The 25,448-nt window shown below is 37.4% G+C and overlaps 1 protein-coding gene across 1 annotated transcript in view; it reads right to left on the bottom strand.

Moving 5' to 3' along the window:
- Window positions 1-25,448, bottom strand: part of THSD7B (thrombospondin type 1 domain containing 7B) — an 876,032-nt gene that overhangs the window by 221,470 nt on the left and 629,114 nt on the right. The window contains exon 14 of the mRNA XM_059052359.2: window positions 24,459-24,722. Within this exon, the coding sequence (XP_058908342.1) occupies window positions 24,459-24,722 (264 nt within the window). The remainder of the gene's footprint in view (window positions 1-24,458; window positions 24,723-25,448) is intronic.

Raw genomic sequence — 25,448 nt, 5'->3', positions numbered from 1 at the left:
GTGATAACATGGATGAACTTGGAAGACATTATGCTAAGTGAAATAAGCCAGACACAGAAAGAAAAATACTGCATGATTTCACTTATATGGGGAATCTACAATAGTTGAACTCATAAAACCACAGAGTAGAACGGTGGTTGCCAGAGGTTGGGGGGGGGGGGAGCAATGGGGAGATGCTGGCCAAAGGGTACAAAGTTTCATTTGTACAAGATGAATACGTTCTGGAGATCTAACGTACAGCATGGTAGTTAACAATACTGCATTATATACTTGAAATTTGCTAAGCGGGTAGACCTCAATTGCTCTTACCATACACACAAGAAATGGTAACTATGTGAGGTGAAGTACATGTTAACTCTCTCGATTATGGGGATTATTTCACAATGTAGATCAAAACATCAAGTTGTATACCTTAACTATATATGACTTTTATTTGTCAATTTTATTCCAATAAAGGTGAAAAAAGAAGGTGGATATATACTCTGAATATACATTAAAACACAAGCTAAATAATTATGTTTATACTTCAGGAATACAAAGGCTTTAATATAAGCAGATGCAGAGAGGATTGGAAGGTTATAAATTAAATATGAGGGAAGCTAATAGGATTGGAGATATAAAGTAATAGGGGAAATTATGAAACCAAATTAAAAATAAAAGAAGGATGTGCACGGACTGGAGAGCACACAGCAGCTCAGTCTAGGCTGTCAAGAAAGACTCAGGAGACCAAAAGCACAGTCACAAGAATGAGAGAGTCATACCGCGGGGTGCAGAAGTAAAGAGCAGAACCAGGAACCACTGTGTTCCCTCCCGAGATGGAGAAGTTTCTTTTTGCTCCCTTAGCTCCCCATGTACCCAGCAACGGGCCCTAATACATGAGATTACTTCAGTCTGTCCTCATTCTTTGAAATTAAAAATAGCCTAATACTACATCTGTTTGATGGGGCACTCCACAGAGAAAATTTCCCTAGGACATACATGATAAAGTGCTTCAGTTCAACTTGAGACATAAAATACAAGGACATAGAAAACTATTACAATGACCTTCAAGATAACTGTTGTTATTTTTGTCCTGCTCAAAGCCCAGCAGGGGACATTTTGTGGGACAGCAATGGAAAAAAACAGTGTACTTAGGATCCCTGTGCATGGTGACCCAGTGTCCCACTCCTTTGTATCATGTCAAGAGTTTGAAAGGATTTTAAATATTTTAGGTTCTTCCAATGAGATACCATATCAAGAGTGAGCTGTGTAGGCCTTGAGATTTTATTACTGTTAAACAGATGTTATAAAAAATAAAAGCCCCTGGCAGAGTGCCTGACACACAGCATACATTCAAAAAGCTAAGATTTTAACCCTAACCTTCCCCAACTATGACTCCAATATCCAAGAAAAACCTGTCAAGCTTGTAAAATTAATTGATTGCAACTTACATAGATGATATGAGTGGAATGGAATATGACTACTGATGAGAAATATGAAATGAAGTTCCTGGGACTTAATAGTCTTAGATATGAGGATAAAGAACTTTGTGGGGAGGGGTAGATACAGCTGGTATTGATAGATTATTTTCCTAGAAGAAGCCTTTGAGAAAGAAGAGGAAGAAGGATGTAGAAAGTAAAGTGTTTGTAGTATAGATAATAGTGAAGATCATAATTAAGTATTTTAGGCTAAGAAATAAAATGGACCTCTTGGCAAACAAGTACCAAGAGGGGAATCTAAAAATGTTTTGCAACTGACATGAACCATAGGGATTTAAGCCAAATTTGAAGGAGAGGAAAAACAAATGGACAGGAAAAATTATAAAACTGAGAACAAGACTACAGTCAAGAGTAGGGGAGGTCCAAGTTCTTGTAAAGAAAATAACAGAGTAGAAACTGAAGAATAATAATTGTAGCCACTGCTATCTTTAGACCAACACACAGAATATGGAAAATAAATACAGGAAAACTAAGACTGGGGTTAAATCAAGGTAAGAAATATATTCTGCAGTTATATCCCCACATTTCTTTCCTGCCTACTGAATAGCATCACTACCTGAAAGGAACTATGAACTGTTAAGAGACCCATACTCAGTGGATGCAGCAACTTGGCCTGGGTTTCAAGCCACTAAGACATTACCTTGGCCCAGGGGGGCTAGGCCTAGCCCGAGGGGATAGAACTATAGGTGGTTAACATAAAGCTATGGCAGTGCCCAAATCTGACAAAAGTCCATAAATCTACTATTAAAGAGCTTGTCAATACTTCAGTATAGAAGTAGTGGGTATTGGACATCAAAATGAGCTCACTGAGGTCAATTCAGAGAAAGTGATCTAAATTATTATTATTATTTTTTTATCTAATTTATTTTTGATGGATTTAGACTTCTCTAGACTAGTAAAGAAGAAAGAAGAAGATTCTATAGGTAGAAAGTAACATAACAACAAAAAAATCTCTCCTGACACCCTCATAAACAATTTTAAGGAGCTGGATGAATTTCTGTAGTTACCCAATGCTGATTAACGGATCAGGGCCAGCAGGAGGGATGGCTCCCTGTAGCTGGATGCTGAGAGGGAAATGCTTGGTTCTTTTATGGTTCATATTTTGATTAACAACTTAGATAAAGATACAGATGGCATGCTTATGAAATTTGCGGATGATATAAAGCTGAGAGTTACAGCTAATACAATGGATGTCAGAATCAAGATTTAGAGAGCTTAACAAGCGGGAATAATAAGCCACAACTAAGACTATGAATGGCAACCCAGGGAAAAGCACGGTTTTGCATTATGGTACCCAACAGGCAACTGAACACATATACTCAGAATGGGGGTTCAAAACTTTATAGTTGTTCCTGAAAAACAGACTTCAGGATTTTTTAAAAATGCAAACTGAAAATACATCAATAGTCAATAAATTTAAAATTTAATTAAATTTTAATGTAAATTTCATCTACCAAGAAGTATTTGAGATGGTTTACAAAACAAAACCTGACAAAAGTACTATTAAAATGGTCCAAAGAATGTGGAAAAATACAATATTGGGAAAATTGCACTTCTATTTATTCAAAAGACATTTGAGCATGTACTCTGGCTGAAAGAGTATTCTTTGCCTATTATACACTTATTCTTCACATTTTAGATCCTATTTTCTTCCCTAGAGTGGCCTTCTCTGATTCCCCAATTTAGATGATGCTCCCTTTACTATTCTATCAGTACCCCAATCAAGTTTGTCATAGCACTTAGGACAAATTGAACTTACATATTCTGTCTATATTTTCTTAATCTCTCTCTCTCAAACACTAGACTGCAAGCTCATTAAAGGCAATGACCACGTATTTTGTCTAACACTATGTAACCAAGGTGCAGCAGAGTACTTGTTTGGAAGGTAAGACGTGTAAAGACATGTAAAGAGGTAAAGTCTAATATAAATCATGTTCTACATGAAAGTATGACTATATTTCTGTGAAAATATAGAATTGGTCTAGCAAAGTTAGGGAAGAGGCTCTTTGAAGAAATCAACTTGATTTCCAGCTCAAAAGATGAGCAGGAGTTCACTTTGAAAAGAAAAAGACACCTGACAAAGGAAATAACATGGGTAAAGGAATGAAGTCACACAAGGACAGAAGGTGTGTGGGGAACAATGGGAGGAAGTCCAATATGTTTCTTCTTTTTTGTTTTTGTTTTTGCGGTACGCGGGCCTCTGTTGTGGCCTCTCCCGTTGCGGAGCACGGGCTCCGGACGCGCAGGCTCAGCGGCCATGGCTCACGGGCCCAGCCGCTCCGCGGCACGTGGGATCCTCCCGGACCGGGGCACGAACCCGTGTCCCCTGCATCGGCAGGCGGACTCCCAACCACTCTGCCACCAGGGAAGCCCGAAGGTATTCTTAATTATTTTTCTCCTTTTGTGCTATTATAAATGAAATTGTTTTAATTTCATTTTCTTATTATTTATTTCTAGTGTATAGAACTACAACTGGTTTGATATATTGATCTTTTACTTTTTCCAGCTTTGAGATATAAGTGATGGTATATTGATTTTGTACCCTGAAGATCTGATGAATATCTTTATAAGCTCTAATAGCTTTATAGGAAAATTCTTCAGGATTTTCTATTTACAAGATCATGTTATCTGTCAATAGATAGTTTTACCTCTCTCTTTTTAATCTCGATGCTTTTTAATTTGTTTTTCTTGCTTAACTGCCCTCACTAGAACCTCCATTAGAGTGCTGATTAGAAGTCAAAAGTGGACATCCTTGTTTTATTCCTGATCTTAGGGAGGTTTTTTCTTTTCCTTTTCTTTTTTTTTTCTTTTTTTTTTTTTTTTTTTAAGGAAATATAGGCAGAGAATTATTTTGCACTTCATAAGATATCTAGTTGTTTGCCTCGAAGGAAAAAAGAGTAATAGATATTGATTTCTTGGAGAAAAACATTTTAGACGTCCTGGTTATTTCTGATTTAGAATAAGCTATGCTGCTTTTTATCTAATTTAGGTTAAAAGAACGTTGTACAAGGATTTCATCATGGGCCCACAGTTTCTCCAAAGGAAGATTACAACACACACGCATTTTCTAGAAAGGTATTCGAATCAAATCTACAGATACAAGGCTATAAGGCCCTAGTCAAATCTTCTCTCATTGTCTAACTCTAGTCACCCAGAGAGAAACATTTATTCCGTATTTGGACATAATTCTGGATAAGAAATATAAGGTACATGAAACTGTTTGACTGGTTGATATACTGAAATTTCTGTTTCATTTTAATTCCAAAAACTAAAGTATGCTCTGACTTAAAGATGGAAGACAATCTCAAATTTGGAAATCCCTAAAACAGTCCTGCATTTGACTATAGATATCTCCAATGAGTATTACTTACTTATCTTTATACACTGTTATGTAGCAAAGAACATGAAGAAAACCAGATGTTCCTTTGATGTTAAAAAGAATAAATGAATATATAAACAAATGAACCACTGTTTCCAATGTATCCTTTCATTAGGTGAGCTCTTGAAACATTTTCAGTAACAGAACCAACCCTCTCTTCAAATGAGATCTTATCAGTAAATCTTTATCTCTAGTAATTATTAAATAGGTCAAAATTAGAACGCAAAATGTAAGAAACAAATAAGGTAAAGCTAATATATGACCTGGAGACAAGGGTGTAGCCCACACCCTATTAAAAAAAAAGTGAAAAGAAATACTGATTCCATATATTGTTCAAGGAAATAACCAAAAGCCGCATTTGCTTTCTTCACATTTTAGCCATTATGATATTTTGCCTAATAATCTTCCAGATGATGGTATCAACTGTTCACATAAATCCCCTTGTGTAGACACTACACACATGAAGAAATAAAGAAGATAACACTACGTGAGTGTTTCTAACACCTGAGAGAAGTTTCCAATTCTTTTTCATTTGCACATCTTTAAAAGGTTTAGCTTCAAAAATACAATAGCCTTAACATATTGTGGTATGCTAAATAATGGCTCCCCAAAATATCCAGGTTCTAATCTCTGGAACCTCTGAATGTTACCTTATATGCAAAAAGAGACTTTGCAATTGTGATTAAGTTAAAGATATTGAGATAGGAAGATTATCCTGGAATATCAGTGCAGGACAGGCAATCCTAAATGTCCTTATAAGGGGGGGGGAGATTTGGCACAGAATTGACACTGAAGAAGGTAATAAGACACTGAAGCAAGATGTTATGCCACTGGCTCATGGAAGAGGCCATGAGCCAAGGAATGCAGCTCTAGAATCTGGACAAAGGCCAGGAAACAGATTACCCTCTAGAGCTTTGGAAGGGAGTGAGACTCTGACTACACCTTGATTTTGACCCAATGAAACTGATTTTGGACTTCTGATCTTTAGAAGTGTGAAAGAGTAAACATGTTATTTTAAGCCACCAAGTTTGTGGTTTTGTTATAGCAATCATAAAAAAAACACCTAATACATATATATATATATATACATGAAAATTCTTTACACAGAGCATAGATTTATATTTTGTTAACATTTATTGAGTATGTATGATGTGCTGACACTTTGCCAGATGTTTGTGATGACACAGTGATGAAGTAGACACAGTCCTTCCCTCAAGAACCCCACACCCATCTGTGGCAGGACAGACTAGCTGTAGAGTAGGTAAAATATGAGAAGCACTCGGATTGGGGACCTTCATCTAGGGGTTGGGGAAGAGCTGACTGGCAAGATTGCCTGGTGTTTCCCAGAAAAGGTGAAACCTAAGTTTCTAACCTAAGTCCTGAAAGGTGATTAGGAGTCTACTAGAGAACTAGGCTGTAAGGAGGAAAAATTAAAGTCATAGCAGAATTAATGTGTGTAAGTAGAGGAGGCCAAAAGTCCCATGAGAGAGAATGGTATGGATTGAGATATGCGAGATTCCAAGATGGCTGAGGCTCAGCATGGGAAAGAAAGATGAGGTTTCAGGGGTTAACAAAGGGCAAAATCATGAAGAGACTTAGCAGTTGGTTGACAGTGAGAGTGATCATCATATTGGCCTGTGGGAAAGATTCTTCTCACTGAAATGCGACAAAAGGGTGGTGGAAGGAAGGACTGAGTCCCCACTGCAGTGGATCTAACGGAAAGGTGAGAGAAGTCTAAGCAAGTAAGGGAGAGCCACTGAGATGGAGAAACATGGATAGAGGAGAAAAGCATCTCTAAAGTAGTAATTCCATATGAATTTTTATAGCAACATTCACATGAAAAACGAAAAAGTAAAGGAAGCAAAAAACTCAACATGAAAAAAACAGACACATATTCATCTTCTTAAACTTAAATTTCTTTGCCCCAGAGTAGGCACTATTATTATGCCTCCTCAAGTCGTGATTTGAAGAGCTTTTCAACATATCAAAAAACATACAGGTGTAGAAGATTTAGGAAACAGGTCAGCAAAAATTGTGGATGACTAAAAAGTTTCTATTTCTTTCTGCAAGAGACATAATTATTCAGTCCCTCTGCCTGGTAGATTCATAAAAGAGAGCTCACAATAGTTTTAAAAGTTTGTCCCATCTTTGATACAAACAAGTCTTTGCCAGGACACTTTATAAAATGCTTTCTTAGCCAACTCAGTTAATAAAGATGTAAATTTCAGTCTCCGATCTTGGCTGAAATAAACTTGTCCATATGTAGTTGTGATAAATCTTTCAATAATACAAATTCAATACATACACAGAAACTAAACTTTCTAAAGATATTAAGCTTACATTCATTTTGCCAGTAACTGAATACATGAAATATTATTTTTTAAATCACAAAGATTTTTAAAGATTATTTTGCTTTGTCTGCTATCTATACCTCCTTATATATGAGAGCAAATTACTGAAATTGCTGTACTAGAGTTAACCTGCAAATGCCAAGTTATTTCTGGATGAAATATTAATGATAATTAATTGCCTATCAAAATCAATCATAATTTACCTAGAATCAGATATGAAATAGATTACATTTTCACTTTATAATCTGATGAGTTAGTTTTATTCACATAGTTATCACTGGATCCCTAGGAAAATTGTTTTTCTGCATTTTTTCATTCTTTCAAAAACATTCCTTGTCCACTGGTTGCAGAGCAATTTCATTTCTTCTAATCCCAAGCTGTATATAAAGGGCAAAATAGAACGAAATATTCTAGTGTTTGTCTGACCACTTCTCTATAGCTGTGTGTTTATTATACATAGCTATTCTACCCAAACATCTCTTAACACACACACACACACACACACACACACACACAATGCAGAACTTTTATCCGGGCATGCACGTTTGAGGCAGGAGACAGATGGGCTCCAGGTTAGAATTTACAGCCAGCATCTTGTTTACACTTCCATATAGAAATAACAACAGGAGAAGATTGGTTCAAGATGGTGGAGTAGGACATGCTCTCACTCCCTCTTTTGAGAACACCAGAATCACAACTAACTGCTGAATAATCATCAATAGGAAGACACTGGAACTCACCAAAAAAGATACCCCACATGCAAAGACAAAGGAGAAGCCACAATGAGATGGTACGAGGGGCATTATCACAATAAAATCAAATCCCATAACTGCTGGGTGGGTGACTCACAAACTGGAGAACATGTATACCACAGAAGTCCACCCACTGGAGTGAACGTTTGGAGCCACATGTCAGACTTCCCAACCTGGAGGCCGGGCAATGGGAGGAGGAATTCGTAGAGAATGAGAATCTGCAGGCTAATGGATTATGATTGCAGGACTTTGGCAGGACTGGGGGAAAAAGAGACTCCACTCTTGGAAGGCAAACACAAAGTACTGTGTGCATCGGGACCCAGGGGAAGGAGCAGTGACCTCATAGGAGATTGAACCAGAACTACCTGCTAGTGTTAGAGGGTCTCCTGTAGAGGTTGGGGGCAGCTGTGGCTCACCAAAGGACAAGGACACTGGAAGCAGAAGTTCTCAGAAGTACTCCTTGGCATGAGCCTTCTCAGAGTCCGCCATTACCCCATGAAGGAGCCCTGGTAGGCTCCAGTGTTGGGTCACCTCAGGCCAAACAACCAATGGGGAGGGAACCCAGCCCCACTCATCAGCAGAAAAGCAGATTTAAGTTTTACTGAGCTCTGCCCACCAGAGCAACAGCCAGCTCTACCCACCACCAGGCCCTCCCATCAGGAAACTTTCACAAGCCTCTGAGATAGCCTCATCCACCAGAGGGCGGACAGCAGAAGCAAGAAGAAATACAATCCTGCAGCCTGTGGAACAAAAACTACATTCACAGAAAGACAGATAAGATGAAAAGGCAGAGGGCTATGTACCAGATGAAGGAACAAGATAAAACCCCAGAAAAACAACTAAATGAAATGGAGATAGACAACCTTCCAGAAAAAGAATTCAGAATAATGATAGTGAAGATGATGCAGGACCTTGGAAAAAGAATGGAGGCAAAGATCGAGAAGCTGCAAAAAATGTTTAACAAAGATCTAGAAGAAGTAAAGAACAAACAAACAGAGATGAACAATAAAAAATACACTAGAAGGAATCAATAGCAGAATAACTGAGGCAGAAGAATGGATAAGTGACCTGGAAGACAGAATGGTGGAAATGCTGCCAAACAGAATAAAGAAAAAAGAATGAAAAGAAATGAAGACAGACTAAGAGATCTCTAGGACAACATTAAATGCAACAACATTTGCATTATAGGGGTCCCAGAAAGAGGAGAGAGAGAGAGAAAGGACCCCCCAAAATATCTGAACACATTGTAATCAAAAACTTCCCTAACATGGGAAAGGAAATAGCCACCCAAGTCCAGGAAGCTCAGCAAGTCCCATACAGGATAAATGCAAGGAGAAACATGCCGAGGCACAGTGTAATCAAATTGGCAAAAATGAAAGACAAAGAAAAATTATTGAAAGCAACATGGGAAAAATGACAAATAACATACAAGAGAACTCCCATAAGGTTAACAGCTGATTTCTCTGCAGAAACTCTACAAACCAGAAGGGGGTGGCATGACATACTTAACTTGATGAAAGGGAAGAACCTACAACCAAGATTATACTACCCAGCAAGGATCTCATTCACATTCGATGGAGAAATCAAAAGCTTTACAGACAAGCAAAAGCTAAGAGAATTCAGCATCCCCAAACCAGCTCTACAACAAATGCTAAAGGAACTTCTCTAAGTGGGAAACACAAAAGAAGAAAATGACCTATAAAAACAACCCAAAACAATTAAGAAAATGGTAATAGGAACATATATATCAATAATTACCTTAAACATGAATGGATTAAATGCTCCAACCAAAAGACACAGGCTCACTGAATGGATACAAAAACAAGACCCATATATATGCTGTCTACAAGAGACCCACTTCAGACCTAGGGACACATACAGACTGAAAGTGAGGGGATGGAAAAAGATATTCCATGCAAACAAAAATCAAAAGAAAGCTGGAGTAGCAATACTCATATCAGATAAAATAGACTTTAAAATAAAGAATGTTACAAGAGACAAGGAAGAATACTACATAATGATCAAGGGATCGATCCAAGAAGAAGATATAACAAATATAAATATATATGCACTCAACATAGGAGCATCTCAATACATAAGGCAACTGCTAACAGCTCTAAAAGAGGAAATAGACAGTAACACAATAATAGTGGGAGACTTTAACACCTCACTTACTCCAATGGACAGATCATTCAAACAGAAAATTAATAAGGAAACACAAGTTTTAAATGACACAACAGACCAGATAGATTTAATTGATATTTATAGGACAGTCCATCCAAAAACAGCAGATTACACTTTCTTCTCAAGTGCACACAGAACATTCTCCAGGATAGATCACATCTTGGGTCACAAATCAAGCCTCAGTAAATTTAAGAAAATTGAAATCATATCAAGCGTCTTTTCTGACCACAACACTGTGAGATTAGAAATCAATTACACGGGAAAAAAACATAAAAACCACAAACACATGGAGGCTAAACAGTACGTTACTAAATAACCAAGAGATCACTGAAGAAACCAAAGTGGAAGTCAAAAAATACCTAGAGACAAATGACAATGAAAACACGACGATCTGAAACCTATGGGATGCAGCAAAAGCAGTTCTAAGAGGGAAGTTTATAGGTATACAAGCCTACCTCAAGAAACAAGAAAAATCTCAAAGAATCTAATGTTAAACCTAAAGGAAGTAGAGAAAGAAGAACAAACAAAACCCAATGTTAGCAGAAGGAAAGAAATCATAAAGATCAGAGCAGAAACAAATGAAATAGAAACACAGAAAACAATAGTAAAGATCAATAAAACTAAAAGCTGGTTCTTGGAAAAGATAAACAATATTGATAAACCATTAGCCAGACTCATCAAGAAAAACGGGGACAGGACTCAAACCAGTAAAATTAGAAATGAAAAAGAAGAAGTTACAGCAAACCCCACAGAAATACAAAGCATCCTAAGAGACTACTACAAGTAACTCTATGCCAATAAAATGCACAACCTGGAAGAAATGGACAATATCTTGGAAAGGTATAACCTTCCAAGACTGAACCAGGAATAGAAAATATGAACAGACCAATCATAAGTAATGAAATTGAAACTGTGATTAAAAATCTACCAACAAACAAAAGTCTAGGACCAGAGTTTTCACAGGTGAATTCTATCAAATGCTTAGAGAAGAGGTAACACCCATCCTTCTCAAACTCTTCCAAAAATTGCAGAGGAAGCAACACTCCCAAACTCATTCTATGAGGCCACCATCACCCTGATACCAAAACCAGACAAAGATACTACAAAAAAGGAAAATTGCAGACGAATATCACTCATGAATACAGATGCAAAAATCCTCAATAAAACACTAGCAAACAGAATCCAACAACACATTAAAAGTATCAGACACCATGATCAACTGGGATTTATCCCAGAGATGCAAGCAAGGATTCTTCAATATATGCAAATCAATCAATGTGATACACCATATTAACAAATTGAAGAATAAAAACCATATGATCATCTCAATAGATGCAGCAAAAGCTTTTGACAAAATTCAACACCCTTTTATGATAAAAACTCTCCAGAAAGTGGGCATAGAGGGAACCTACCACAACATAATAAAGGCCATATATGACAAACCCACAGCAAACATCATTCTCAATGGTGAAAAACTGAAAGCATTTCCTCTAAGACCAGGAACAAGACAAGGACGTCCACTCTCACCACTATTATTCAACATAGTTTTGGAAGTCCTAGCCACAGCCATCAGAGAAGAAAAAGAAATAAAAGGAATAGAAATTGGAAAGAAGAAGTAAAACTGTCACTTTTTGCAGATGACATGATACTACACATAGAGAATCCTAAAGATGCCACCACAAAACCACTAGAACTAATCAATGAATTTGGTAAAGTTCCAGGATACAAAATTAATGTACAGAAATCTTTTGCATTCCTATACACTAATGATGAAAAATCTCAAAGAGAAATTAAGGAAACACTCGCATTTACCACTGCAACAAAAAGAATAAAATATCTAGGAATAAACCTACCTAGGGAGACAAAAGACCTGTATGCAGAAAACTATAAGAGACTGATGAAAGAAATTAAAGATGATTCCAACAGATGGAGAGATATGCCATGTTCTTGGATTGGAAGAATCAATATTGTGAAAATGACTACACTACCCAAAGCACTCTACAGATTGAATGCAATCCCTATCAAATTACCAATGGTATTTTTTATAGAACTAGAACAAAAAATCTTAAAATTTGTATGGAGACACAAAAGACCCCGAATAGCCAAAGCAGTCTTGAGGGAAAAAAGTGGAGCTGGAGGAATCAGACTCCCTGACTTCAGACTATACTACAAAGCTACAGTAATCAAGACAATATGGTACTGGCACAAAAACAGAAGTATAGATCAATGGAACAGGATAGAAAGCCCAGAGATAAACCCAGGCACCTATGGTCAACTAATCTATGACAAAGGAGGCAAGGATACACAATGGAGAAAAGAGAGCCTCTCCAATATGTGGTGCTGGGAAAACTGGACAGCTACATGGAAAAGAATGTAATTAGAACATTCCCTAACACCATACACAAAAATAAACTCGAAATGGATTAGAGACCTAAATCTAAGACTGGACACTGTAAAACTCTGATAGGAAAATATAGGAAGAACACTTTTTGACATAAATCACAGCAAGATCTTTTTTAATCCTCTTCCTAGAGTAATGGAAATAAAAACAAAAATAAACAAATGGGAGCTAATGAAACTTAAAAGCTTTTGCATAGCTAAGGAAACCATAAACAAGACAAAAAGCCAACCCTCAGAATGGGAGAAAATATTTGCAAAAGAATCATCAGACAAAGGATTAATCTCCAAAATATATAAACAGCTCATGTAGCTCAATATTAATAAAAACAACTCAATCCAAAAATGGGCAGAAGACATAAATAGACATTTCTCCAAAGAAGACATATGCATGGCCAAGAAGCACATGAAAAGCTGTTCAACATTACTAATTACTTGAAAAATGCAAATCAAAACTACAATGAGGTATCACTTCACACCAGTTAGAATGGGCATCATCAGAAAATCTACCACCATGAAATGCTGGAGAGGGTGTGGAGAAAAGGGAACCCTCTTACACGGTTGGTGGGAATGTAAATTGATACAGCCACTATGGAGAACAGTATGGAGGTTCCTTAAAGAACTAAAAATAGAATTACTATATGACTCAGCAAACCCACTACTGGGCATATGCCCAGAGAAAACCATAATTCAAAAAGACACATGCACCCCAATGTTCATTGCAGCACTATTTACAATAGCCAGGTCATGGAAACAACCTAAATGCCCACCGAAAGACAAATGGATAAAGAGGATGTGGTACATATATATAATGGAATATTACTCAGCCATAAAAAGGAACGAAATTGGGTCATTTGTAGAGACGTGGATGCATCTAGAGACTGTCATACAGAGTGAAGTAAGTCAGAAAGAGAAAAACATGTATCGTATATTAACACATATGTGTGGAACCTGGAAAATGGTACAGATGAACCAGTTTGCAGGGCAGAAATTCAGATACATATGTAGAGAAAAAACGTATGGAGACAAAGTGGGGAAAGCCATGGTGGATGGGGGTGGGGGTGTGATGAATTGGGAGATTGGGATTGACATGTATACACTGATGTGTATAAAATGGATGACTAATAAGAAAAAAATATATTAAAAAAAACGAAATAAGAACAGGAACAGTGTAAATAGCAGGACTTTGCCTCCGGTGAACACTTCAAGATAACAGTAATGGCAGGGGCAGAGAGGAGTTGAGTCTTGCCCAGACAAAAGATAAAGAGACCACATATTTCTCATTCTTAAGGTCAAGGAGACCTCTCCAACTACACATGTGCAGAAAGGCTCTTGGGGGTCAAAAAGGAGAGTGCACCATCCCATAATAGGTAATGTCAACCTTCCCATAGTCCTGTGGGCTAAACTCTATATTGGAAAAAAGTTGTGCACACATGTTGGGGAGGATCCTAGGGCAGGTCAGGTGTGGAAAAAGAAACAAGATAACTGGCCAAAGGTAAACAAAGACCAGGAAGAAGCACCCTATATAAATGACTTAACTGCCTCTTTACTGAACTCCTCCTTATTAGGGGGGATGACCACACCCTTTTCTCTCTGGATGTGTATCTCTGCCTTGCTTCTGTCTTAAATAAACTGTTTCTCTGCATGCTTTCCCACTTCTTGTTCTGTGTTTCTAATAATAAACTTTGTTCCTGTTTTTACAGTTTTTGCCTCCTTGAGAAATGCATTTTTCAGTGGGGACAAAAGCCAGGGGAACTTTGCTTCTAGCCTCTAGCCTCTGGTGGCCTAGTGACTAGGATTCCTGGTTTTCATCCAGACTACCCAGGTCCAATTCCTGGACAGAGAACTAAGATCTCGATTCAAGCCACCACTTCAATCTGAGATCATGTTGACTCTTGTCATATCTAAACTCATCTTTTCATTCATTCAGCCAACATATACTCAGCCTGTGATGGGCCAGACCCTGTGTTAGTCACTAGGGATGGAGAAATGAACCCGATTCAGTACACCTGAACTGAAATGAGCCTGATTCAATAAACAATCAGGTTAGTAACACAAATAGAAATATACATGGGGATTTTAAAAAATAAAACTAAATATATTGATAAAGAAAAGAATAGGACTCATGGGAATCCTCAAGGATGATCCCCTCACACACCCTGGGATAGGAAGTAGGAAAAATGCTACCTGGACTACACATCACTTGGTCTTATCCCAAAGAAGGAGGAATCTCACGAAAGGAGGATATAGAGCATGCCAGTCAGACTACATAGTCATGGAATTCCTTTGATGTCCTGTCAAGGAGCTGGTATGTGAAGAAGAGACCGGGAGAAACTGCCAGCAGAGCACTGACATGGCCACATTTGCCTTTTCGTGTGATGGCTGATGGCTCTTGGCATAATAAATATCAGGTGTTAAAACAAGATTGTAACATCTGCCACTGGGTGTAGTAGATCGCAAGAGAAAAGGAAAAGTTTGAGAAATGCTTTGGAGGCACAATTATTAAGACCTGATGATACAGTCATGTATTCAAAAATACATTTTAAATACCTACTAACTTTCAGGTACCATTCTAGGTGCCATGGATACAGTTGGGAAAAAAAAAAACAACCTAAAAAGCAGTTCTTTCTTTCTAGGAATTTTACCATCCAATCATAGGAGAGAGACAGTAAGTATTTTTAAAAGGTAAATGCATAATATTTTAATTGGTGATTAAGTACTATGAAGAAAGATGAAAATGGTAAGGGGAATAGGAAGTGATAAGGTAGATTGATTTATTAGAGGAGTTAGGCAAAGACTTGCTATGAGCAGAGACCACAGTGAAGGGAGGGGTGAAGGCAGGGAAAGGGAGAGAGAAGAATGAAGTGTGCTGAGGTGTGGGGTGCTTTTATGTCCTATTCTTTGTCCAAAAAAATCACTGGGATAAGAGACACAGTTGGAAGTAATTCACCTCAAGTATCTTTATTTTGGCACATGCTACTCTGTTGACTGAATTAGGTAATCAGAGTCAACATCTGCCCTGTTGTCACCCACAGCTGGGAACTATGTGCAACACTTTAACATTAGGCAGTGATGGAATGTAGTAGGAGCAAACAACTGCTGACAGGATATAGATACAAATTCCACTCTGAAGTTTTTTAAATTTGTTTTGGGTTTTTTTTGTTTGTTTGTTGTTTTTTTTCTTTTTTGTGGTACGTGGGTCTCTCACTGTTGTGGCCTCTCCCGTTGCGGAACACAGGCTCCGCACGTACAGGCTCAGCGGCCATGGCTCACGGGCCCAGCCGCTCCACGGCATGTGGGATCCTCCCAGACTGGGGCACGAACACGTGTCCCCTGTACCGGCAGGCGGACTCTCAACCACCCCGCCACCAGGCAAGTCCTGTTTGTTTTTTTAACAAAGCATCATTTTACTACTGGTCTCCTCAGTGATATTCCTAAAGACAAAGAGACCTGGCTAGTATTATCTGTGATTTGAATCTTCCATGAAATCCATCAGCATAGATAATTCAGAATTTAGTGAACTGTGTTGCCCACAGCTATATGTACCAGCAGGGGCCACCTAGGACACCTCAGCATGAGGAATAATTATCCTCATGAGGAAATTTCTCTGATATTATCTTGGGGAATCCCATCTGTGTCTTCCAAATGCAGATGGAAGACAAACCTATGTTGGAGCTTAAAAGGGCAAAGCATTTACTCTTCTTATTAGGAAAGCCAGATTGAGGTCGCTGCTCTCTGCTTCACTTTGTCTGGGATGAAAATAGAATTCTTAATAGTGAATTAGTACTCATGGATATTTAAAAAAATGTCTATTAGTGACCATTAAAAGTTTTCTTTTCCTTTGATAGATGGATATGTCTCTTATCCTTAGAAGTGACCCATTGGGAGTATTTTCATTTACTATTTTTAAAAATCTTTTTTTTGAAAAATGTAATGTAAAAATATCTTAACACAAATATCATAAAAGTTACAAGTCTCTGGTAAATCTTGATCAATGCACTGTTTTCATTCAGTGAAAATCTTTTAGATTCTCTAACAGTTTTGCTATTGCTCTGTAAATTGGTTCCATTTTCAATGCCTCCTCTTCCTTGAGGATATATTCTTTTCTAACCTGAAATGATTATGTCTAAATTAAACAGCACATACACACATATAAACCCTTGAAAAATTAGAGATGAATGATAGATAATATATTATTAAAAAGATGACTGGCATTTGGAATAATCTTAATTCTATCTTTGAATTTTATCTTAACACTATATCTGCTCTATTACTGCCATCTTAAGTCTTACCTAAAATCATGTCTTACATTGTCTATTGCAATAGTCTCCCAATGGCGTCCTTGCTTCATTGAAGCCAATCTATATACACTAGTCAAAAGTAATTTTTTTGAACACCTAACTTGGATCACATCATCTACCATTCTTCCCACCTGATGACTTCACTTGAATTATATCCAGACTCCTTGGTTTATCCCCCCAAATTCTGCCTACTTCTTCCACAGCATTTCAAAATAACTCTCCCCATTCCTGAGGGCTTCCTTTGTGTTTTTTTGCCAGTACTTCTTTTCTACCTTATATCCTCTGGACATGCTTATCCCACTAACCGAAATTAACTTGCATGTACTTTTCACATGGTTGTCATCTCACTCTTCACATCTCAAATGTATGTCACTTTAGTGAGGACTTCCCTAAAGTCTCAAGATTTTCTGTTCAGCATCATAAGGGCTAATCAAGACTTGAAATTCCTTTTATTTTTTTTCTATCCTCCACTAGACGATAAGCTGCACAAGTCCCTGATTTCCACATAATTGTATACCCAAATCATAGAAGAAGACTAGGTACATAGCAGGTGATCAGTATACAGGTTTTGATCAAATGACTAATAAACCAATATGGAGGTGACATCAGCATCATGGTGTCTCTCGTCTCTCCTCTTTCCTCTTTGTAACAACTAATTAGACATCTATTACCAAACAAAAGGGCTTCTGCATATTTCACAAAGGGATGTGGAGGTTCCTAGTCCACCTGTGCATCCAAAAATAAAGAAGGGGGATCTCAGTGAGGGTTGCTGATACAAGGGAGTTGGCAAACTGGCTCCAGTCCCACTCACTGAGATTAGAAAATAAAGAACCTGGAGAGTGCGAAACTGGGCAGATAACCATGGAGAAGAGAATGATTGGAAGTCCAGCCTGCCTAAAGGGAGATTCTAGAATGCCACTGGAGTAAGAAAGAGAAGAGTCTGGAAGCAGAGGAGAGGTAGAAAATTTCCAAGGTGGCCTCCCCTCCCCATGGATGAACAACAAGGGGCTGGGCTTTTGGAAGCAGCACTGGCTACCTCTCTGGCAGAAGAGGTAGACAGTGGTGACCTCTTTCATAGAGGAGGTGACAACCACAAAGCAAAAATCTAGAGTAGACTCACAAAACATAAAAAGGGGGAGACAGAGCATACCACTATGGAAAACCACTGCTTTGCAAAGGTAGGGAGAAACAGGAGGAAGAAATAATGAACATACAAAACAACCAGAAGGCATACAATAAGATGGCAGTACTAAGCCCTTACCTATCATAATCACTTGAAATGTAAATGGACTGAAGTCACCAATCAAAAGGCAAAGGGTGGCTGGGCGGATAAAAAGCAACAGCAAGGAAAACAAACATACAGAAAACAAAGACAAAAACAACCAAAAAAGAAAAACAAGATCCAACTATGTGCTGCCTACAAAAAACTTCTCTCAGTTCTAAAAACACACAGAGGTTCAAAGTGAAGAGACAGCAGATATTCCATGCAAGTGGAAACCAAAAGTAAGTGGGCATAGCCATACTTATCAAGCAAAATAGACTTCAAGCCAAAAACTGTAACAAGACACAAAGAAGGTCATTTTATAATGATAAAGGGGTCAATATACATAGAAGATATAACAATCATGAATATATACACACCGAACATTGGAGCACCTAAATATATTAAGCAAATACTAACAGATATAAAGGGAGAAATATACAACAATACAGTAATAGTAGGAGACTTCAATACCTCAGTGTCAGCAGGGGATAGATCATCCAGACAGAAAATCAACACAGAAATGTGGGAATTGAACCATACTTTAGACCAAATGGACTTAACAGACATATATAGAATATTCCAACCAACAGCAGCAGAATATACATTCTTCTCACGTGCATACAGGATATTAGATCATGATAGGACCAAGATAAATCTTAGCTAATTTGAGGAGACTGAAATACTATCTTTTCTGATCACAATGGCATAAAACTAGAAATCAAGAATAAGAAAGCTGGAAAATCTACAAATATGTGGAAACCAAACAATACACTTCTGAAAACCAATGGATCAAAGAATGAAAAAGGAAAAAAAAATATCTTGAAGCAAATGAAAATGGAGAGAAAACATATCAAATCCTAGGGGATGCTACAAAAAGCAGTTCTGAGAGGAAAGTATATAGTGATAAATGGATGTATTAAGAAATTAGAGAGGCTTCCCTGGTGGCACAGTGGTTGAGAATCTGCCTGCTAATGCAGGGGACACGGGTTCAAGCCCTGGTCTGGGAGGATCCCACATATCGCGGAGCAACTAGGTCTGTGAGCCACAACTACTGAGCCTGAGCATCTGGAGCCTGTGCTTCACAACAAGAGAGGCCGCAATAGTGAGAGGCTCACGCACTGCAATGAAGAGTGGCCCCTGCTTGCTACAACTAGAGAAAGCCCTCGCACAGAAACAAAGACCCAGCACAGTAAAAATTAAAAAAAATAATTAATTAATAAACTCCTACCCCCAACATCTAAAAAAAGAACAAGAAATTAGAAAGATCTTAAGTAAATAACTTTACACCTCCAGTACCCAGAAGGACAAATTAAGCCCAAAGTTAGCAGAAGAAAGGAAATACAGATTGGAGAGAAAACAAATGAAACAGAGACCAGAAAAGCAATAGAAAGAATCAATGAAATTAAGAGCTGGATTTTCAAAAAGATAAAGTTGACAAACCTTTAGCTAGACTAAGTAAACAACAGAAGACTCAAAATTAGAAATAAAAGACACTACAACTGATACTACAGAAATAAAAGAGTACTATGACCTGCTATATGCCAACAAATTAGATAACCTAGAAGAAATAGATAAATTTCTAGAAACGTATAACCTACCAAGACTGCATCTGGAAGAATAGAAAATCTGAACAGACCAATAACGAGGAAGGAGACTGAAACAGTAACCAAAAATCTCCCAATAGAGAAAACCACAGGACTAGACGTTTTCACATGTGAATTCTACCAAACATTTAAAGAATAATTAATTCCAATCCTTCCCAAACTCTTCTAAAAAATTGAAGAGGAGGGAAGACTTCCTAACTCATTCTACAAGGCCAGTATTACCCTAATACCAAAGCCAGATATAGCCACTATAAGAAAACTATAGACCAATATTACTAATGAATATAGATGCAAAATTTTTCAACAAAGTATTAGCAAACTGAATTGAGCACACTAAAAGGATTATACACCATGAGCCTGGGATGCAAAGATGGTTCAAACTGATAAACGTATTACATCACATTAATAGAACGAAAGAAAATAATCACACGATCATCACAATAGATACAGAAAAGGATTTGACAAAATACGACATCCTTCCATGATAAAAACCTCAAAAGAGGTACTTCCCTGGTGATGCACTGGTTAAGAATCTGCCTGCCAGTGCAGGGGACACGGGTTCGAGTCCTGGTCCGGGAAGATCCCTCCCACATGCCGCAAAACAGCTAAGCCCGTGCGCCACAACTACTGAGTCTGTACTCTAGAGCCAGAGAGCCACAACTACTGAGCCCGTGTGCCACAACTACTGAAGCCCATGTGCCTAGAGCCCGTGCTCCACAACAAGAGAAGCCACTGCAATGAGAAGCCCGTGCACTGCAACGAAGAGTAGCCCCCGCTTGCCACAACCAGAGAAAGCCCACGTGCAGCAGTGAAGACCTAACACAGCCCAAAATAAACAAATAAATTAATTTTTAAAAAAACTCAAAAGATTGTGTATAGAAGGAACATACCTCAACATAACAAAAGCCATCTATGACAAACCCAGAGCTAACGTTATACTTAGTAAAAAAAAAAAAAAAAAAAAAAAAAAAAAAAAATTGAAAGCTTTTCCTCTAAGATCAGGAACAAGACATGGTTGCCTACTCTTAACATTCTTATTCAATATAGTATGAGAAGTCTAGCTAGAGCAATTAGGCAAAACAAAGAAATAAAAGATAACCAAATCAGAATGGAAGAAGCACAGCTGTCGCTATTTGCAGATGATATTATTTTGTATATAGATAATTGCAAAGATTCAACTAAAAACTGTTGGAACTAACCAATGATTTCAGTAAAGTTGGAGGATATAAAAATCAAAATAAAGAAATCAGTGTTGTTTCTATTTGCTAATAATGGAACATCTGAAAAATAAAGAAAATTATCCCGTTCACAATAGCATCAAAAACAATAAAATACCTAGGAATAAATGTAACTGAGGAAGTGAAAGAACTGTACAATGAAAATTATGACTTCACTGAAAGAAACTGAAGAAGGCATAAGAAATGGAAAGACATCCTTTACTCATGGATAAGAATATTGTTAAAATGTCCATACTACCCCAAATCATATATAGATTCAACACAATCTCTATCAAAATTCCAGTGGCATTCTTCACAGAAATAGAAAAAAAAATCCTAAAATTTTTAAGGAACCACAAAGAACCCAAAATAGCCAAATAAATCCTGAGAAACAACAAAGCTGGAGGTATCACACTTCCTGATTTTAAACTATACTACAAAGCTACAGTAATTAAAACAATATGATATGAGCATAAAAATAGACACAGACAAATGGAATAGAGAGCCTAGAAGTAAATGCCCACATATTCAGTTAATTAATATTTGGTAAGGGAGCCAGGACCACCTGATGGAGAAGTGATCATCTCTTCAAAAAATGGTGCTGGGAGCATAGTACAGGGATATCAGCTCAGTTCTTTGTGACCACCTAGAGGGGTGGGCTAGGGAGGGTGGGAGGGACGGAGATGCAAGAGGGAAGAGATATGGGGACATATGTATATGTATAACTGATTCACTTTGTTATAAAGCAGAAACTGACACATCATTGTAAAGCAATTATAATCTAATAAAGATATTAAAAAAATGATGCTGGGAAATCTGGATAAACACATGTATAACAATGAAATTGGACCCTTATCTTACACAACTCACAAATATTAACTTGAAATGGATAAAAGACTTAAACATAAGACCTGATACCATAAAACTCCTAGAAGAAAATGTAGAAAAGAAGCTCCTCAATAGTGGTTTTGGCAATGATTTTCTGGATATGACACCAAAAGCATAAACAATAAAAGTAAAAGTCAACAAATAGAACCACAACAAACTTAAAAGATTTTGCACAGAAACAACTAACATAATGAAAAGGCATCCTACAGAATGGGAGGAAATTTGCAAACCATATATTGGATAAGGGGTTAATATCCAAAAATATATAAAGAATCTTATATAACTTAATAACAAAAAACAAACAACCCAGTTAAACACTAGGCAGAGAACCTAAATAGACTTTTTCCAAAGAAAACAACCAAATGGCCAAGAGGTACATGAAAAGATGCTCAACATCACTAATCATCAGGGAAATGTAAATCAAAACCATATGTGCTATCTCTTGACACCTTTTAGAATAGCAACAAGAAGACAAGAGATAATAAGTGTTAATGAGGATGTAGAGAAAGGGAATACTTGCACACTGTTGGTGAAAATGTAAATTGGTGCAGCTACTATGTAAAACAATATAAAGGTTCCTTAAAAAATTAGTAGAACTACCATATGATCCAACAATTTCACTTCTGGGTATATACCCACAGGAAGTAAAAACAGGATATCAAAGAGATGTACGCACTCCCACGTATATTACAGCACTATCCACAACAGCCAAGATTTAGAAACAATCTATGCACCCATAAACAGATGAATGGATTAAGAATTTGTAGTGTATACACATAATGGACTATTATTCAGCCATGAGAAAAACATCTTCCATTTGTGACAATCTGAATGGAACTTGAGGATATTATACTAAGTGAGATGAGTCAGACAGAGAAAGAAAAATACCATGTTATATCACTTACACGTGGAATCTAAAAAAGCCAAACTCACAAAAGCAGAGTAAAATGGTGGTTTCCAGGGCATGGGAACAGAGGGATAGACGGGGATAGAAGAGTTTGTTTAATGGTACAAACTTGGAATGAGTAGTAGATAAGTCCTAGAGATCTAATGTACAATGCAGTGAATATGGACAACAATATTGTGTTATAATCAAACTTGCTGAAAGTAGAGTATTCCAACCACTATAAAGAAATGATAATTATATAATGTTATAGGTATTAATTTCATTACAATTACAATCGTATTACAACCTATAAATGTCTTGAATTAATATGTTATAGCGTTGCATAAATTCAAGGTGTACATGTCAAATATATTTCAAGAAAAAAATTTAAAAATAAACCATTATGCATATTAAAGGTGAAAAACAAAGACCAGAGCAAACCAACTTTGGCCTCTGTAAAATGGGTCCATTACTTGCTTGTGATGTGTTTAATGTTTCTGAAAGTAAAATCACTGAATGCAATTCTGTAGACTAATCTAAGAAGCAGAGCAATGATGACACTAATTAAAAATCGTTAAACCTTAAATTGCATTCCTATAATGATCCAGGTATATCCTAACTAAAATGAGCTGATACATCGGAAATAAAGAATAAGGATGAACTATGATTTACTTGTGTGTTAAAAGTGAATTCAGGGGCTTCCCTGGTGGCGCAGTGGTTGAGAATCCGCCTGCCGATGCAGGAGACACGGGTTCGTGCCCTGGTCCGGGAAGATCCCACATGCCACGGAGCAACTAAGCCCGTGAGCCATGGCCGCTAGGCCTGCGTGTCCGGAGCCTGTGCTCCGCAACGGGAGAGGCCACAACAGTGAGAGGCCCGCATACCGAAAAAAAAAAAAAAAAGTGAATTCAATTTGCCATTGCTGGTATTATTAGTAAGCTTATTAGGATATAAGACTTTGATGACAGCGACAAAAATCTTTCTTTTTTTTTTTCGAGTTTGCCATTCCAGCATAAATTCTCTCTATCCATACCTTCTGTAAAATCCTTAACTTCAGTTTCTTAAGGTAATTAAAACCCCAAAAATAGAGCAGGAAATTCATAAGTTCCATTGTAATTATTAGTCTCATCCTCTTCCATCAATGTTTACCCCAGCTGTATTTAATTTCATCATTCCTTTCTCTGTTTCCCATATCTTTTAAATTGTCCCAATGTTCAAAGATAAATAAATAAAAATACAGTCTTCTCCTTGATTAACAACTCAAAAATTCTGCCAGATTGCCTAATTCCTTTTCCACAGTTTTAGTCTATAAATTTGGGTATACTTACTTACACATTGTATCATAAAACATTTAAAATTAACTTTTTCATTGGTATTTTGTCAACATCCTTATAAGAAATTCAAGGACTGATGCCTCCTATATATATGATCAGAGTACCAATAAACACTGTAAAATATATTCATTTGCATTGGGCTTTGGCTTTCGTAAAGGAAGAGCAACTGAGCTCACCGCCAGGAAACAAATGGCCAGAGGTGAAGTATGGAGTGAGGTGAGTCAAAGATCCCAAACGATCACATTCCAGATAATCAGTATGATATGGATATGTGCATTTCATATGTCCGTATTTTATGAGAGGTGGTGTGTTTTTGACAAAGAAGAACTGAAGTAATTACTAAGGAACGAGGCTACCAATTCTAGACCTGGGATGGCCCTCCTAGGCTGTATGTCATCTGTTACTCTTCACCCATCTCCTTACCAGAGCTGTTGCAGTGGGTGGGGTCAACAGGTCTTCCATTTTTATCAGAGCAGGCTATTGCTCGAAAACGCATGCCTTCTCCACATTCTTTGCTGTCTCCTTGTACCCGCAATCCTCTCTGAGGCTCCCTTCTGCTTTCAGGAAGAATGCAATCTGACCAATTTCCGTAAGGATGAGATGTAAACACATCACAAGGACATGGTTCTGTTTCCACTAGAGGGTACAGGTCAGCATCCTGGCATTTCTCCTTCTTCCTGCTTTTCCCTGTTCCAATGAGAGACATTGATGTATTAATTTCACATCTGCTGTTTTGTTAAAAGTCACTCACATTTTATTTAAAAGCTCTTAGACTATTGTCTTAAATAAAATAAAGCCTTTCTTTTTCACACTCTTTTTTTTTAAACACAGAAGGAAATACTAGGACAATGAAAGCAATTCCCACAGCAACTGTGAAATTTAAGTTAATTTGGAAAAAAGAGGTCTCATGTTGGAGAGAGGCAAAAAATACTTAGAAGATGTTTGCTACAGTGGCTCAACAGATAGAAAAGTCCTTGATGTATTTAATATTGGTTTCCCTATAATTTGTTGATAAAAAACAGATAGATTACCTTGTCTCCATTTTCCAGGAAATTAATGGTTACCAGGGAAATGAACAAAATGGTGTAATTATTAAGTCCTTCCCTTTTTTTCAAGTAACTTTTTAAAAGCAGTTTATTTATTCAAGGAACAAAATGATATCCTCTCAGACAATGGCCCTGGAGTGAGCCTGGGTGTCACTTGTTGTGTGGCGGACAAACTGGAACTTATTTTGGTTCCTCTTATCAGGCAGCTCACAAATGCTGACAGAAACAATAGATTGAAATAAATGCTCAATTCATTTTGGAAAATTTAATCTGAGAAAAAGGTATGACTTGCACTTTGAGAGACCTTTTTAGGTTATGTATTTTAGAATATGACCTTACCTTACCAATTGACTTTGACGGACCTTTT

Source organism: Kogia breviceps, chromosome 2 (assembly GCF_026419965.1).
Source record: "Kogia breviceps isolate mKogBre1 chromosome 2, mKogBre1 haplotype 1, whole genome shotgun sequence".
In the NCBI taxonomy this organism is placed as follows: Eukaryota; Metazoa; Chordata; class Mammalia; order Artiodactyla; family Physeteridae; genus Kogia; species Kogia breviceps.
The sequence above is the reverse complement of the archived record's forward strand: the minus strand, read 5'-3'. Positions and strand labels throughout refer to the sequence as shown.